At 35.7% G+C, this 19,062-nt stretch overlaps 1 protein-coding gene across 6 annotated transcripts in view; it reads right to left on the reverse strand.

Annotated features, from left to right (window-relative positions):
- Positions 1-19,062, reverse strand: part of RASA2 (RAS p21 protein activator 2) — a 126,175-nt gene that overhangs the window by 5,762 nt on the left and 101,351 nt on the right. Inside the window, exons 17-22 of one of the 6 annotated variants that reach the window (XM_046002268.1) lie at positions 18,562-18,639; positions 15,011-15,084; positions 14,378-14,484; positions 12,022-12,033; positions 2,175-2,257; positions 594-802 (exon numbers count right to left, since the gene is read on the reverse strand). In XM_046002268.1, the coding sequence (XP_045858224.1) occupies positions 594-802; positions 2,175-2,257; positions 12,022-12,033; positions 14,378-14,484; positions 15,011-15,084; positions 18,562-18,639 (563 nt within the window). Of the gene's footprint in view, positions 1-593; positions 841-2,174; positions 2,258-12,021; positions 12,034-14,374; positions 14,485-15,010; positions 15,085-18,561; positions 18,640-19,062 lie in introns of those variants that run through there. The other 5 variants (XM_046002267.1, XM_046002272.1, XM_046002271.1 and 2 more) reach the window with 5 other exon arrangements.

A 19,062-nucleotide genomic window follows, 5' to 3' on the forward strand; every position in this document is an offset into this window, starting at 1 on the left:
TCAGGCTTGTGCATCTACTTTGATGGTGCTCCCTACCAACCCCACTATTTTTAAAAATTTTTTTATTAACATATAATGTATTATTAGCCCCAGGGGTACAGGTCTGTGAATCACCAGGTTTACACACTTCACAGCACTCACCATAGCACATACCCTCCCCAATGTCCATAACCCCACCACCCTCTCCCACCCCTCTTCCCCCAGCAACCCTCAGTTTGTTTTGTGAGATTAAGAGTCTCTTATGCCAACCCCACTTTTTTTGACTTGTGTCAACCACTATTTATTTGAAAACAATTTCATCACTCCAAGAAGAAACCTGGTACCCATTAGCACTCCCCAAACCACCCTCCCTCCAGGCCGTCACAACCACTAATCTACTGTCTATAAATTTACCTATTCTGATATACTTTATATCAAAGTCATCATATAGTGTATGGCCTCTGTTTCTGACTTCTTTCACCTACCATGTTTTCAGGGTCTACCCATGTTGCAGCATGTATCAATACTTTATTCCATTTTATGGCTCATAATATTCCATTCTATTGATATACCACACTTAAAACACTGCTTTTTTTAATCAGAAAGAAACTTACGCAGTACATGGCTTGCAGCCAAGGGCGTTTTCACTAGTCTCCAGACAGCAGAGCCAGTTTCCGTTGAGATATGCAGAGGGATGATAAAAGCTGAGCCTGTTCTGATTGCATCGGCTCACCCTGCAGAGTACGTCTATCCATTCATTAGCTTCTACACAATTATTTGCCTGGACATAGAGTGGTTTCTCCATATGTATTACTTGGAACATCTTCATAGGCAATTAAGATAAAAAGTTAGAAAGAGAGTCTAAAAAACCAACACAGTACAAACAGAAAAAGGTATATAAGAGAAATATAGTTTGCTTGGCTAGGTAACTGCAGCTCTGGTATCTTACAAATTGTTATTTTTCAAGTAAATTAGTTCCAAGGACAACCTGAGTCACATGGTACTAAGCAGTACAACAGAATGTAATTTTTAGAAGTCACACGTGTCCAAAGAATGGACTATCATATAAATAGGAATAAAGGGAGGGAACTGTGGATGGAGGAAAAGTATGAGTAAGGGCAAAGCAGTTGGAGAATACAGAGAAATGGGAAATCACCCTGATTGGTTTGAATATACAGTACATAAGATTGCACAGATTGGCTAGGACTATAATATTATTAAAGACTTGAAAGGTCAGATTAGAGAAGTACTGAGAAAAGTACCTTTAACTTAATAGGCTAGGCAGACTATATAAAGCATCAACAACAATGGACTTTTTTATTTATATAAAAAAATTTTAAAACATTTTATTTTCTTTCCTTTTTTAAAAAATTTTTTTAATTTTTATTTTTTAAAAGATTTTATTTATTTATTTGACAGACAGAGATCACAAGTAGGCAGCGAGGCAGGCAGAGAGAGAAGGGGGATGCAGGCTCCCTGCTGAGCAGAGAGCCCGATGCGGGGCTCAATCCCAGGACCCTGAGATCATGACCTGAGCTGAAGGCAGAGGCTTTAACCCACTGAGCCACCCAGGCACCCCCTTTTTTTTTTTTTAAAAGATTTTATTTATTTATTTGACAGACAGAGATCACAAGTAGGCAGAGAGGCAGACAGATAGAGAGAGAGAGGAGGAAGCAGGCTCCCTGCTGAGCAGAGAGCCCGATGTGGGGCTTGATCCCAGGACCCTGGAATCATGACGCAAGCCGAAGACAGAGGCTTTAACCCACTGAGCCGCCCAGTCGCCCCTAAAACATTTTCTTTAAAAAATTTTTAAATTGAGGGGCACCTGGGTGGCTCAGTGGTTTAAGCCGCTGCCTTCGGCTCAGGTCATAATCTCAGGGTCCTGGGATCGAGTCCCTCATTGGGCTCTCTGCTCGGCAGGGAGCCTGCTTCCCTCTCACTCTCTCTGCCTACTTGTGATCTCTCTCTGTCAAATAAATAAATAAAACCTTTAAAAAAAATTTTTTTTTTAATTGAGTATAGAGGACACACAATGTTACATTAGTTTCAGGAAAAATAATGGACAATTTTAAGACAATTCTAGCCAACAATTAATTAAAATATTAATGATTAATGGCAAATACAAAACCTTGAACATTTTCAATCAAGGAATATGTGTAATTTAAAAAGCTTTAAATGTTATTCATGTAACTCACATTTTTCTTGTTGAAAGAGCTCTCTTCCAGTTTTTCTACAGCAAGGATGTTTTTCACTGGAATTGTGTAAATTGCATCTTTGCCTAAATAATAAAAGAAGTAGAACAAAATTAAAATGATTTCTATAAGAATTATAAAGCAAGGTTAATTATAAAGTAAAGGTTAATTCTGTAAGGTTTAAGCCATCCTCTTCACAGCAAGAATATAAGTAGCCTAAAGATTTCCAAAAGATATACATGGAAATATTCTTTTAAGGAACTGATGAATTTTGCTTGTTTTTTATGTTACTTTCTCTTCACCATTTTCAATATAAAATTTAAAACATTTTTAAGGAAAAATGTGAGAATAAATTTGATCTTGATGTAGAAAATTAAAATGTTGTATTTTGTAACAATTATACGGGAACTGAAAAAATAATATACTTAGTAGCAGAGGCCTGGTCAATACTTGCCCAGATATGAAATTTTCTTTCAGGGAGTTCTCTCACATAACGGGTGAATCAGACTGCTAAGCAGATTTTCTGTTTTAACAGTCTAATACTTAAATGACTGACCCGAAAACAATGATTCTAAATTGAAAAATTGTTTATTACTATCATATACTAGCTGGTCAGATGACTAGAAGTACCGAATTTATTCTTAAGAAATCTAGGGAACAAGAGTAAAAATTTTATTTGGTAAAGTGAATCCTTTACACCTAATTTACAAATATAGAAATTTGAGTTTGCCTTTTAAAGGAGCTCCATTATAATATGGCATGATGATATGATGCATTTCGATTTACAATGTACCTGAGAATATACTGTATCTCATATAGTCATAGAAACTAAAAGCAAATATAATTATGGCTTTTCCTTGTCATTTTGTAATGTTCTTAGAAAAATTGAAGCTTTGCTTTAATTCTCCCAGCGTTTAATGACCTGTATACTGAAGTGCTGCAGGTTAAGAACTTTACATTCATACTGGTCCATGGGTTCATATACAGCTTTCTGGTCAAGGAAAAATTACTTGATTAAGAAATGTTTTGGGTCTTGAACAGAGAGGTTAACCTAAAATATCTATTAAGTCCAGCTGCTGGTATAAAATCTAAAATTTGTGTAATTCAAGCAGATGTGACGTACAATTCTTTAGAAAAAATTAAGTGACTTAATTCAACTATCATACATTTAATGTCTAGTATATACCAGAGAGTCTTCTAACCACCTGGGATACAGCAGTAAACAGAAAATATAAGGCCCCTAAGGAAGTCTGCATTTAGGTCTGGAAAGACTTACAAAAGACAAGTATTAGGTAGAGATAAATGCTATAATGAAAATAACCCAAGGTGATATAAATAGAAAGTAGCTGGGAAGTTACTTTAAATTGGATGGTTAGGGAAAACTCTTCTCAGGAAACAACATATAAATCCAACAAATACAAATCCCAAGTGAATGAGAAAATAAGAAAAGACTATCAGCAGTCTCCTGGAGGCAGACAAGATCAAATTGGCAGCGGGGGAGGGAGAGGAGAGTAAACTGAAGGAAGCCACAGCCCAAATTACATGTAGGAAAAGACATCTGCAGAAGTGGGAGTAGTTAGAAGAGCGCTTCAAGCCAGAGTCACTGGACACAGAAAGCTGGGTATTGGGGACACAAGGACACACACACTCAGACATATATCAGGATGATTAACAGGTAAGCTGCATCTGGAAGAGCTCCTCCCCCTCCCTCAGCTTGTACTAAGCAGCAGTCGACAGAGGTTTATATCCCAGGCTAAGCAGTAACATTCCTACTGGGGTTGCAGAACAGTGCCATGTCACAGGTAGTGGGAGGAAGGAAAACAGCCACACCAGAAGAAAAGCAGCAGCCTTGCCCCTCAGCAGCTTGTCCTGTACCTCCCTCACAATCACTGGCAGTGAGCTACTGAACACTCAAGCAGTGAACAGACTGTAAAAACACAAAGATGAACAAATCACCAAAAAGATCACCAAATGATGAGGGAAATCAGCACCCTGAAAGAGGGACACAGATAAAACAAAGAGAATAGCATCTGAGGAAATGAGGGATACAATAAAGTACCTCTGGGTACTGGTCTACATGGAGTAGCACCACAGAGATTCCAGAGAATTTGGTAATTTTGCAGGAAGTTTCTATCTTTCGATTTGTTTAATACACAATCACATACCCTAGAACTACTATACTTGTTCATTCTGGGCAAATTATAACATAGCATATGTAGAGAAAGTATCCTGCTCCCAGGCACATGTCAACAGAGTTAACTTCACAGTTACTAGTGGTAACTGAAACGAATTACAAGGTGATTACTAAAATAGAAGACTTTACTGATGACTCTCCAAAAATACCATAAAAAAGGAGAAAGAAACAAAAAGGACAAAGAAACAAAGTTTAAAAAGTTAAGAGCCATGATGGATGGATGTTTAAGTTTCAATACCTAATAAGAATTCCAGAAACAGAACAGAGTGTTCAGGAGGAAATTACCCATGAAAATGTCCCAGAGATTAAAAAAAAAAAATCTCTAGCCTGAAAGAATCCAAGAAGTGCTGAGCAGCATTGAAGGAAAAAGTCCGTAATCTCATACTGGGCAGTAAAATATTAGAACTTAAAGGCTAAAGAAATTCCTAAGAGTTACTGGGGAGAAGAATCAAGATACAATCAGCCTGACATCAAAATTTTCACCATCAACAATGGAAATCAGCAAACCCTGGAGCAGTATCTTCAAAGTTCTCAGGGAAAGTGATTTTAAATCCAGTCTATCATTCAAGAATAAGGGTAAAATAGACTTTTTAAAAAAATGTGCATGGATTCAGAAAATTAATCAGCCATAAGCCTACTGAAATAATTCTTTGAGGAAGCACTCTTGCAAAATAAATAATAAATGCAGGAAAAGGCAAATATGTAAGAAATAGCGCTGGGCAAAGAAATCAGCAAAACTGACAAAATGGATAGAAAATTATGAAAGTATAATGTAAAAAAGGCAAAAGAAAAAGAGAACGTAGTCTTACAGAGCCACATGACTTCATTAGGGAGATGCCTGGGAAAATAACAAATTGAAAGCATCCTATTATTCTTGTCCTAATTGAATGGGGACTTTGATTAACTGCAGACATATTAAGATAAACATCTAAGTTTAAATTCATCTGTTAACGATTTTAGAGTAGTATTAGGTTGCCCCAAATTCTCTCATTAAAGGCAGGGTGGTGGAGGGGGAGAGAAAATATGCAATCAAGGGCTTAATTATTCCAGTAAAAAGCCAGGAAAAGAAAAATAAACCTAATAAACAAAAAAGCTTAGTAAACAGAAAACACAAAACAAAGCAGTTATCATAGTATCACAATAAATGTAAGTGCATTAAATTTCCCTTTAAGATGAATGAAACCCAGGGGCGCCTGGGTGGCTCAGTGGGTTAAAGCCTCTGCCTTCGGCTCAGGTCATGATCCCAGGGTCCTGGGATCGAGCCCGCATCGGGCTCTCTGCTTGGCAGGGAGCCTGCTTCCTCCTCTCTCTCTCTCTGCCTGCCTCTCTGCCTACTTGTAATCTCTGTCTGTCAACTAAATAAATCTTAAAAAAAAAAAAAAAAGAAAAGAAAAGAAAAGATGAATGAAACCCAGTTTCAGTTAAAATTTCTATTATCTCTTCAAAAAGTTAAACCTAGAGTTACCATAGGACTCATCAATTCCATCCCTAGGCATATATACCCAAAAGAACAAAAAAACCATTTTTGTACAAAACTTGTACAGGAATGATCACAGCAAAATTACTCGTAATAGGAAAAAACTGGAGACAATCTGTCCAACTTTTGAATGGAAACAAGATTTCGCTTATATCCATACAACAGAATATTATTCAGCCATAAAAGGAATCAAGTGCTGACTCATGCTGTATCATGGATGAGCATGGAAGACATGCTAAGAGAAAGAAGCCACTCCTAAAAGGTTATATATTTTGTAAGTCCATTTATAGGAAATGCCCAGCATAGGCAAATCCATAGACATAGAAAGTAAACAGACAGTTGTTAGGAGCTAGGAGAATGGAAGTATGCAGAATGACTGCTAATGGGCAAAGGGTTTCTTTCTGGGGCGAGAAAATGTCCTGAACTAGTGATCTTACAACTCTGTGAATATAATAGAAAGTTTTCTGGGATTTGAAGTAGGATTGTCTTAAAATGAAGATAAACTTGAGAAGTAAGTCTGAGAAGTGACTTCCTAAAAAATACTGAATTTTTAAATCCACAAACATGATGTCACCTTTTTTCTCTTTTTTTAAGATTTTATTTATTTATTTGACAGATGGAGATCACAAGTAGGCAAAGAAGCAGGCAGAGAGAGGAGGAAGCAGGCTCCCTGCTGAGCAGAGAGCCTGATGCGGGACTTGATCCCAGGACCCGGGATCATGACCTGAGCTGAAGGCAGAGGCTTTAACCCACTGAGCCACACAGGAGCCCCTGATGTATGCCTTTTATGTCTTCTTTATTTTATCTTAGCAATGTTCCATAGTTTTCAGTGCAGAAGTCTTGTACACTTCTCTGGTTAAATTTATTCCTAATTATTTTTTTGGGGTGGGGAGGTGCACTGCTACTGTAAATGGTATTTTAAAAATTTCATTTTCTAACCACTTCCTTCCAGTTTATAGAAATATGGTTGATTTGTATATATGAATCATGTATCCCACAGCCTTACTAAATTCATTTATTGGTTCAAGTACTTGTTTTGAAGATTCCTTAGGATATTCTATGTATGCCTTTTCTTTCCCTTCTTTCTGTTTTTGGCCTTATTACATTTTAACTTCCAGGACAATGCTGAGTGGAAATGATAAAAGTAGATGATCTTTGCTTTGCTCATATCTTGGATATGATTTTTTTTTTTAATTTTAATTTTTTATTTATTTGACTGAGAGAGAGATCATAGGTAGGCAGAGAGGCAGGCAGAGAGGAGGAAGTAGGCTCCCTGCTGAGCAGAGAGCCCAATGTGGAGCTCAAACCCAGGACCCTGAGATCATGACCTGAGCCAAAGGCAGAGGCTTAACCCACTGAGCTACCCCAGATATGATGCTCTCTTTACTGTATTTATTGATATGGCTATGTTTAAGCTATCATTTTCCTGTTTCTTGTTTCTTTTTGTTTCCTACTTATTGCAACTGATTTTTGCTTCTCTGTTCTTCCTCTCCTGCCCTATTTACTTTTTGTGTAAGGGAGAGGGGATGTGCTATACTTTTTTCTAAAAATGTTTTTGTTCTAGCGATTATAGTATACAGCCCTAACTCATTATGGTCTAATTATTGTGTCACTTTGCAAATAATTTACTCCATTCCTTTCCTTGGTGCTGTTGTCCTTTTACATCTAGATTTGTTACTAATTGTGTAATTCAATGTTACAAATTTTGCTTACTAAACAGCTGCTTTTTAAGGAAAATGAGAGAAAAAACATTCTTACATTTACCTACATATTTACCATTTCCACTGTTCTTCATTCCTTCCTGTAGATCTAAGTTTCCATCTGGTGTTATTTCACTTCAGCCTGAAGAATTTCCTTTAGCATTCCTACAGTGCAAACCTGTTTGCAATGGAGTCTCCCAGCTTTCCTTTACCTAAAGGATATTTTCATTTTTAGGGGGAATTTTCACTAGAATTCTTTTTTTTTTTTTTTTTTTTTTTTCTTTCAGCACTTTAAAGAGGTCATTCCATTGTCTTTTGGCTTTGGTTGCTTCTTATGAGAAGTTAGCTGTCAAATGTATTGTTGTTCTCCTGTATGCAATTTGTCCTCTGTTCTGCTTTTGAGATTTTCTGTATCTCTCTGGTTTAATTACTGAATATCTAAGTGTGATTTTAATTGTATTTCTCACACTTGGAGGTCAATGACCGTCTTAGATCTATAAAATAATGCTTTTCACCACATTTGAGGCCATTATTTCTTTAAGTATTTTTTCTGCTCTACTCTTTCTCTACTTTCCTTCTGACACCAACCATGCACATGTTAGACTGTCTGATATTGTTCCAAAAGCCACTGAGTTTCTATTGTTTTTTCCTTTTTCTTTTTTTTCTCTCCCAGTCTTTTTTCTCTGTGTTTCCAGACTGGATAATTTCTACTAATCTACCTTCAAGTTCCCTGAACTTCTCTTTAATATTTCAATTGAAATACTGCACTTCTAGATTTCCATTTGAATCCTTTCAATAGTTTCTAATGTTTCTTTTACTGAAATCCTTCTTTACTCATGACTGTTTTCAACATTAAGTGCCCGAAGTACTTGTAATACCTTTAAAATTTATGTCTGCAATTCCAACATGAAAATCACATAGGCGTCTACTACTGACTACTTTTTCTCTTAACTATGTGTCCTATTTTATTGTTTCTGCTCAAACTTGTTAATGTTTCACTGTATACTGGACATAATGAATGACATTATGTAGAGACTGGATTCAGTTACCTGACCTTAAACAGTTATATTAATTGATCACTCTGAGACCTGGCTTATACTTTATTCTTAATCTTAGAACAGCCTTTACTGCTGAGCCACTGCCTTTTTGCTATTTCAATGAAAATCCCAGGGTGTTCATTAAGCCCTTCTAAAATTCCAAAATGTTTCTCCTGGGGAGAAAAGAAACTGAAATTTCTGTTCACCATTTTAAATCCTTCCTGTTACTGCTTTTCAGCAGCTTCTTTGAAATTCCCTTGCATAAGCAGTTGAAGAGTCAGCCAAAGATTTCTGGGGAGTTCATATACAGACTGGAAGGCTCATCCTCTTTTTCCTCAATTTCCACCTCCTCTGGCAGCCTTGAACTATATCTTCTAACACCTCAAGCCAGTAAAACTGTGGCTTCCTATTTGAATTTCAGCCATCTCACACTGTACAGGCTAAGAGTGCCTCAGAGAGAGAAAAGGTATACAGTAATATATTCCAACATGTTTCCCATTTTTGAGGGTCAAATCCTTCAGAGTTGTCTTATATATTCTTTCAAGTTAACTGTTTTCTATGAAAGAATTAGCTTAATACCGACAAACTTCATTTTATTGTGTGTTGCTTTACTGCACTTCACAGATACTGTGGTTTTTATAAATTGAAGGTCTGTGGCAATCCTGCATCAAACAAGTCTACTGGTACCATTTTTCCAACAGCATTTGCTCTTTTCGTGTCTGTGTCACATTTTGGTAATTCTAATATTTCAAACTTTCCCAGTATTATTATATTTGTTATGGTGATCAGTGATCTTTTATATTACTATTGTAATTCTTCTAGGGTGCCTTGGACTATGCCCATATAAGACAGCAAACCTAACTGATAAATGTTATGTGTGTTCTGAATGTTCCACCAACCAGCCATTCTCCCATGTGTCTCCCTACTCCTTGGCCCTCCCTGTTCTGAGATACAATACTGTAATCAGGCTAATTAATAACCCTACAATGGCCTTTAAGTGTTCAAGTCAAAGGGAGAGTTGTACATCTCACTTTAAATCAAAGGCTAGAAATTACTAAGCTTAGTGAGGAAGGAATGTTGAAAGCCAAGACAGGCCGAAAGCTAGGCGGCATAAGAAAAGTTTGAAGCTAGCAGAAAAAGAAGGAAAGAAGCTGTCTCCATAACACCAAAGTACAGAGTGAAGCAGCAAGTGCTGATGTAGAAGCTGCAGCAAGTTATTCAGAAGATCTAGCTAAGATAATTGATAAAGGTGGCAAGACTAAACAACAGATATTCCATGTACATTGCAAGAAGATGTCATCTAGGACTTTCACAGCTAGAGAGAAGTCAACACCTGGCTTCAAGGCTTCAAAGCCTCAAAGGACAGGCTCTCTTGTTAGGAACAAATGTAGCTGACTTTAAATTGAAGCCAATACTTATTTACCATTCTAAAAATCCCAGGGCCCTTAAAAATTATGCTGAATCTACTCTGCCTGTGCTCTCTAACTGGAACAAAGCCTGGATGACAGCACATCTGTTTACAACATAGTATAGCATATATTTCAGACTTACTGCTCAGGAAAAGACATTCCTTTCAAAATATTAATGCTCCTAACAATGCACCTGGTCACCCAAGTGCTCTGCTGAGGATATACAATGAGATTAATTTCATGCCTGCTAATACAACTCCATTCTGTAGCCTATGGATCAAGGAGTAATTCTGACTTTTAAGTCTTAATACTTAACATTTGTTAAGGCTATGGCTGCCACAGATGGTAGTTCCTCTGATGGATCTGAGCAACATAAATTGTAACCTTCTGGAAAGGATTTACCATTCTAGATGCCATTAAGGACAATTGTGATTTGTAAGAAGAGGTCAAATATTAACATTAACAGGAGTTTGGACGAAAGTTGATTCCAGCTCTCACTGATAACTTTGAAAGGTTTAAGACCTCAGTGCAAGAAGTAACTGCAGATGTGCTGGAAGGAAAACGAGAACTAGAGTTAGAAGTGGAGCCTGAAGATGTGATTGACCTGCTGTAATTTCAAGATAAAACTTCAATGGATGAGGAGTCTTATTACGGATGAGCAAAGAAAGTAGCTTCTTGAAATGGAATCTATTCCTGTGAAGACGCTGTGAAGACTGGTGAAATGATAAACCAAGACTTAGAATATTATCTAAACTTAATTGATAAAGCAATGGAAGAGTTTGAGAGGAATGACTCTAATTTTGAAAGAAGTTCTATTGTCTGTAAAATGCTATCAAAGAGCATCACATGCTCTTGAAAAATCATTCATGAAAGAAGAGTCAATTGATGTGGCAAATTTCATAGTTGTCTTATTTTATGAAATTGCCACAGCTACCCAACCTTCAGCAATCACCACCCTGAGTAGCCAGCAGCCAAACAACAAGTCAAGACCCTCCACCAGCAAAAAGATTACAACTTGCTGATAATTAAGAAGATGGTTTGCATTTTTTTAAGCAATAAAGTATTTTAAATTAAGGTATGTACATTGTCTTTTTTAGACATAATGCTATTGCACACTTAATAGATAGCAGTAGAGCATAAAGAGAACTTTTATACACACCAGGAAGCCAAAAAATTCATTTGATTCACCTTACTGTTAATTAGCTTTATTGCTCTGGTCTGGAACCAAACCCACCAAATCTCTGGGTTATGGCTATACAAGTTCCTTCACTATAGAGAACGCATGGGTCTGTTTTTCAAAAAGGCAACTTCACCCTTGTAGTTGTGTAAGCTCAAATCCTTGGAGTTACCCTTGCCTTGCCTTTCTCACTCTTGGTATTTGATCCTTTAGCAAAACACGTGAGTACTAGCTTTAAAAAAGATCCAGAATGTGAAGGGTGCCTCTTGATTCAGAATACTAGTGTCCAATAAGAGGCAGAGCAAAAGACCCAATGGTTTAGAGACATTTATAGAAAATCTGGGAGAAAGTCACATAGCAAATGTAGCAAGAGATTTAACTAGGAGTCTTGGCTATCCAGAAACAGCAAGGAAATAGGAAGTAAGCAAAACATTTGCTTGAACAATCAGAGAATCCAAAGCCCATGCATTTCCTCCATAGAGAAAAGTCCTTTAGTCTTCCATAAGAGCATCTTAATGCACAATTTTAACAAACACAATACCTGTATCCTCACTCACAGTATATTTTAGTAAAAAATTGAGCTGGGTGATGAAGGTGGGTGTGAGATGTTACATTATGGTTCACTGACAGCACAAGAAATTTAAAGTAACAGTCTGAATATAAAGGGATAGAGAAAAACTGTATAAAGCAAACACAGGAACATAAAAGCACAGCAGTCCAAGGCATTTATTTAGCTGGGGAGTAAACAGCTGCATAGACCCATAAGCAGCCCTGAAAACACCACTAAACCAAAGCACAACATAATAAATAATATTATCAATGACAACCCCAAGTCATCTAGAAAATGGTAACTTACGTTCAATGAATTCTTTTTTAGAAGGCGGGGAAGCATGTAACACATTTTGGAAAAATCCATCAAAATAGTTAAAACAAAAACCATGGATGCTTAAAACTGTAGGCTTTGATAAGTAATCCTGAAACTTCATATAATAGAGCTTATTCCTCCAATGTCATTCCAGTAGGTTAAATTCCTTAAGGCCTGAAAACAATGTAATTTCTAATGTGCCTATTTTATACTTAGAGCAGCCTAATCACTCTATAGAATTTTATACTCATAAGATCACTAGCTAAAACAGGTTCTTAAAAACCGCAGATGAACTTTGGATCTACAAACTCACTGAAATTATATGCAAAATTTTGTGTCTAGTTTGTATTTACACTTTTCTGGAGGAAAAAGGCCAGAGCTATCATCTGATTCTTAATGTTCTAAGCCAAAAAAGACTTTAGAATACTAGTTTTGATTAGAAAATACTTTAAATAAGGAAAAAACAGCTCATTTATTCATGGAGAATGACTAACTTATATTTTATTTCAAGGTACTATTAATGCAAACATAATTAGCATATTATGACAGCTACTTTTTTAAAGCTGCTGTATATGTGAAAGCATTTATATAGTATTCAATATAAGCTATGACTTCTAAAATACTCAAAATATACTTAGCTTAAAAAATGCTTGCCTGGAAGGTGAAGTATGTAGCTTATTGTTCTTTTGTCATCTGACTACATAATAAGTTATCTGGGTGCCTAAAAATAAAATAACTTTGATTTCTTGTATCTTACTAATACATTTGGCTATATGTAGTCATTTTGGTAGAGCCATAATAAGGAATTATGAAACAATTTTTCTTCTCACTCTACTCTTCAAAAAACTCCACTGAAACATTCTACTTAGTTGAATCTACATTCTCTTGAAAGCACCCAATGGCTGGTGTTTGCTATCATTTCAGAATTTATAGCAGAAGCTCTCTTTAGCAGATCTTTACCTAACAGAGCTAATGGATTAACTGAGGCTCTTCATGTACACTGTAAAACATAACAAATGATGCTCATGGGATGCTGAATGCTTGTGGTTACTAGGCTTCTATCTCTTAAGCCTGCCTCCTCCTGTTTCTGTTGGCTAGGCTTGTTTTGTTTACCAACTCCACTGGGTTTGTTCCCAAACCTATTTATGCAATTTTTCCATGTTATAGTAACTTATTTAAATATATGTAAAGTGACAAAATAAATGCCCCCTATTAAGAGGTTTACTATTTATCTGAAAATCAGGTGAGTGTTTTGAGAAGCTTCAAAAAAGGAGATCCATACCCATATAAATAAAGCTGATTTATATGGAGGTGAGACACTAAAAGATTAGGGATGACTATCATGAAATCTAGTTGGATTCTGTACTGGAATTGCTTTTCAAGTATTTAAGTTCTAGATTCACTTTGGAGAAATCAACCAGAAAATTGATGCATTATGGGTATATTTGCACAAGAAAGACAAAGGGTAATCCAATCTATAGATCCATACTCAAAGAAAAGATGTTGATTCTCTCTCAAAAGATTTAGTAAATAAATATATAAATATTTAAGATATGTATGTACCTTTTTGTCTGTTTTTAAATGATTTTTGCTTTAAGGGAACATCTTTGTGTCCTGGATCATTGTGAATAAAAGGGATTCTACTAAATGTGATTCATGATTTAGTTATTATGTTCTTGTTAAGATACCAGAAGGAGCTAATGGCCTTCTGTGGATCATGCTTTACCCCAAAGGAATAAACTTAAAATATGGGCATTTTAAGCAGCGTGTTGGTCCACTGAGGGACAAACTGTGCCTTTCTAAATCCCTCAAATCACACTGTAGGAAGATGGCTTTCTTCATCCGTACAACCCACTGTGCTTTCTCAGGAGGCAAATCATTAAAATTTCCATCTTGAAGACAGCTGGGCCAACAGTCTAGAATGAATCTGATAACTATATAGGAATCAAAATCTATAGTATGACTATGGGAATTTTTAGCTGATGCTATCCAGCAAATCACTGAAATACTCTAATTTATTAGATACTGATTCGTACCAATTTGGCTCTGAGAATTAAAAGAAACTTCCAAGTTCTAGGTAACTGGAATTTACCAAGATTTTTTTTAGAAAACAGAGCACGTGCAAGGGAAAAAAATGGAATTTACACGGTGTCGCCTGCCAGGTATTTACTGCCTCCTTAATGTGTGTGCATCACTGTGAGAAACTATACACCGCAGTAATTATTAGTGAAAAGCTTGGCCAGAGTTATATTAAGCAGCAAAAAAAAAAAAAAAAAAAAAAAAAAAAAAAAGCTATCTTCACCGAAAACAAGGAAAAAGCCCCAAAATAAAGCATAAACACAACTACCTGGCTGTTTGTGGTAGGTGAGCTCTCTGCTTGTTAAGCAGAACCACCGTTTCTTGAAATTCTTTTTCCCAATCCGAGTTCTTCCCTGAGCTCTTTTATACATCTCACTGCCAAAACAATAGATAGGAAAATTTAGTTACAAATATTAAAATAGTTCGTCCACAACAAAAACTGTTCTTTGACATGAAAGGCCATGTAGATCACATTAAGTATATGAAAATGTCTTTGTTATCTATAACTTCTGTATTTATTTTGGTCATGCTAAGGGAATAAAGTCTTAATTTAATACTTATAATTGTGCTATTCAGAACTGAAAGGACCAAACTTTAACTAAAGTTCTTTAACTTCCAATGATAACACTGCTTCAAGACTGAAGAGTGCTATTACTTTTTCAAATTACTCTAATATCCATAATCTCATTATAGTTACAAAACTACTCTGGGACTGCATGAACAAGGAATCATTTCCATGTGGCATAAAGTTCATATGACAGTGTGACCTACCTAATGGATGTTACTTAAGCAGTTCTAATACAGAACAAAACCCAGATTTCCTCACTTCAAGACCCATGCTTTTTGTTCTCACATAACATCTATACTGACATAACTTTAATCTCTGAATTCATTAAATTACCCTTCTTTCAGGTGCACAGGCTCACTCGTACCACTGGATTCTTTAGTTTCAGTAGATGAAATTTCATCCAAGAACTAAATAGAGAAATGAGCAAAAATTACACTTTGTGATAACATACATCAAAAATTCAGTTTATCTTCAATATAATATTATATAATGATATATATATTATATAATGATAATATTATAAAGTTCTTTAAGGAACACATATAATTATAACTTATAAAGCAAAACACATATTTAATTGTAGAGGAAGTCCTAAGTTACACACTGGATAGGTATTCTAAAAAGTTTATTCTCAAGTCACTTAAAACCCAGAATATGTTTCCCTAAAAAATCTACAGTCCTTAAACTACCATTCTGAAATCTATAAAGTTCTGAATAAAAAGAGTTGTTTTGCTTTTTGATTTACAGTAAACTCATCTGGGGGCACAACTTAATCTGAACTATCAATGGCTATCTATAGTCTGTATTTATCTTACTTAGTGTGAATATTTATACATTGTACTCTATGTGTTTGATTATGGTGTGTTACCTCGGGCCCCATGGGGGTGCAATAGGTATACAGCACAGACCTATTATCTTTTAAAACTGAAAAACTGAATTCTGAAATATTTCTGGTCCCAAGATTTTAGATAAAGGACTGTGAACCTATATTATATGTCAAGATCACCAAATTATGGCTCAGTGGCCAAATTCAACCTGCAGCCTGCTTTTTTTGTAAGACCTATGAGTTAAGAACAGTTTTTATATTTTTAAAGGGCTGCAAGAACAAAAACAAAGAAGAATATGGGACAGACCCCTTATATGGCCAGGAAAGCCTAAAATATTTACTCATTGGCCTTTTACAGAAAAGATTTTGCTGAATTCTATTATGTATAACTGACTACGGCCCTGAGATATAGTATTTCATGATTATGACTGAAATGTAATTGGATTCTCTGGAAGAACGTGGAAATCTAATCACCATTTATAAACTTCCTAGGGAGAATGGGAAGGTGGTGGCTCAAGAAAATTTGGGGTAGCCATCTCTAGCAATGGCAAGCCACTCCTGTGAAGAGCAGTTAGCTTCATGAACATGCTACCTTGACTGGTCAAGAGCTTGCTTCCTGGTACATGGCTGTCTCTTCACAGGAAAGAGAAATTAGTATTTCAAGGAACAATTCTTGTTCTTAGGAATTCTATTTTGTCCCATAAATGAACTGCCTCTTTGTCTAGCTCTTGCTTTTTCCTTTATACTTTTCTATGTTGTCCCACTTGGGACTAAGAAAAAAAAAAGTACATTCAAATAGCGATGACACTGAGGCACAAAGGCACAAGTACCTAATCTAAAGTAGAATTCATGTAGAGTCATATTCTCTCAAGACTGGCTTAAGACTGCCCACTAGAAGCCACACTAAGAATTTTTTCCAATGTTTACTTCTAGCACATAAGAAAGAAATCTTGGTAAGTGAAGGAGCAAGAACAGAGTTTCTTTTGCATTATATTATATGTGGTGATACAGAACAGGTATATAAGGGAACTAAATGGGGCGCCTGGGTGGCTCAGTGTGTTAAAGCCTCTGCCTTCGGCTGAGGTCATGATCTCAGGGTCCTAGGATCAAGCCCCACATCGGGCTCTCTACTCGCAGGGAGCGGGCTTCCTCCTCTCTCTCTCTGCCTGTCTCTCTGCCTACTTGTGATCTCTGTCAAATAAATAAATAAAATCTTTAAAAAAAAATAAAGGGAAAGAAAACATAAAAATTAAGATGAACTATATGGAGGGTGAATATAGGTCCCAATTTGCTCAGGGTCATCCCTGTCTATAGCTGTGGTCCCAACATTATCAATAGTACTCATTTTCACTCTTTAAAGTACCCAGGTTTGGACACTAAATTATATGGTCACTCTGTTAATAGAGCTATCCATATTGCCCTTCCTAAACTCTGTGGGAACAGTACACCAATACAAAATGAGAAACTGGGATTCATAGGCTTTTGCAATTTCTAGCAATGTACATACCCAGACTTAGCTAGCAAATAATAAAGAAAACTCTCAGATTAGGACAAAATACCCTATCCTAGTTTAGGAGTCTAGATCCACATCTAAAACAAGAAATGTACTATGGTGATAGCCCATGAGAATGTGAGTAGGTGACACAGGACAGAACAGGAATAGGCTCAACTCCTGGCACGCTTAAGTATTTTCTTCACTGACATTATCAACTCTACACATTCTGATAGGAAAAAAAAAATCAGCTGCTACCATAGCCTAGGTCATAAAAAATGGCAAAGCAACCCTAAAACAAAAGACAGTACATTATAATCTTGCCAATGAAAGTCTGCCTACACTGTCCCACAAATGTTTCAACAATGTCCTACAAATAAAAGGGCAGCTTTTCCTTTGCCTATTCTTTTTAAAGTCTTTCTCCTCAAAAGCCTTTAGTAGTTGCCTAAAAAGATTTTAGTTGAACTTGCACTATTCTAGATGAAAAATATTCCAACTGGCTTTTTAAAAAAAATCACCCTTTTTCATTTACTGAATCCCTGTAAGAATTCTAAGCACACACACAAGAAGTACAGATACAGACTTCAATAAAAATATACTCTTGGCAGTTAACTGTGAATCAATCAAGATACAGAAATTGAGTAAAATCTTTAAAATTTGGCCTTGCTAACTTTGATTCATTAAATCAGAATCAGAAAAAATACAATAAGTATTTCTTCAAGTTAAATTTAGGTGTACTTCAAAGTAACTTTATGAATTTTAGCATTTTATAATAAAACTACATTTTGTTTAGAATGATTCAGAATTAAAGACACAAGAAATTAAAGATCTTTTCAAAACATTCCTGATTCCTAAGTACAGCAATTTTTGTATGTTATAGGCCTTGTGTTAGGTTATTATATACTGTGGTCTTTTGTGCATTTACAATACATTTTAATTTACAGTAACTTTCCTCAAGTTACTACTACAGCTTATATTGTTTATAAACTATTCAATAATTCATGTATTTTTTTTTACTATGACAAATACCCACTATGTATCAGGCACCATTCTAAGACTTTACCCTCCTTAGACCAGAGGTTCTTAATCAGAACAATTTTATTCCTCAGGGAACACCTGGCAGTGTTTACATACATTTTTGGTTATCAAAACTTGAGGCATCCTACTGGCATCTAATTGGTAGAGGCCAAGGATGCTGCTAAACACCCTATAATGTACAAGGATAATTTCTGATTGTGAGGGGCTGCAATCAAAAATTATCTGACCCAATTGTCCATACTGCTGCTGTTAAGAAACCCTTACTCTAGCTATTTGTCACTTGTGTTACTAAGACAATGGCAAACAGCAGCTGTTGTTGAACATCTAAGTATTTCCACAGCTAAAAATCCCACAGCTTTGTATGGTAGAAGAAAGGAAGAAAAAGACAGCCTCTTTGTATCTGATGTACAGTTTAAACATTACTTTTTTTAAATTGGGGCTTGACTTCTAGGAGTAACATGAAATGCTAACATTTCCCCAATGCTATATGATAAGAAATGTTAATCTTCCAGAGTAAAACAATCATACCTTTTTAACTGCTACTATATATCCTTCTTCTTGAAACATTTTGAAAAATTCACACATGAATGTCTCTTTGAAACTTGACTAGGAAAAAAACACACACACAGAGAATTTATATATGTTAAATAGAGAACTAAGACTATAATGAACTGCATTTCTAAGCTGAGGATTAAGGCCTTAAAGGATTCAGTCATATATTTCAAGAGAATTATAGGGTTTGGAGTAGGATTTCTTTCAACAACTGTTAGATGATTATGGCAGATTCATAAACAGTTCTTAGATCTGTTCACCAGACTCTCTTCTCTGCTTAGTTTATTTTTTTTTACAAATTTAAATGCTTGCTAATTCATTTTTTATTTTGATATAAATAATAATCACACTTCATGTTAGTATAAATTACATTTTTAAATAAAAGTAACATTTTCCAAAACAAAAAAATTAAAAGATTGACTATATTTTATGCAAATATCTTCAGTTATGTATTAGTTCAAATAAAACTTCATTAAC

Source organism: Meles meles, chromosome 4, assembly GCF_922984935.1.
Source record: "Meles meles chromosome 4, mMelMel3.1 paternal haplotype, whole genome shotgun sequence".
Taxonomy (NCBI): Eukaryota; Metazoa; Chordata; class Mammalia; order Carnivora; family Mustelidae; genus Meles; species Meles meles.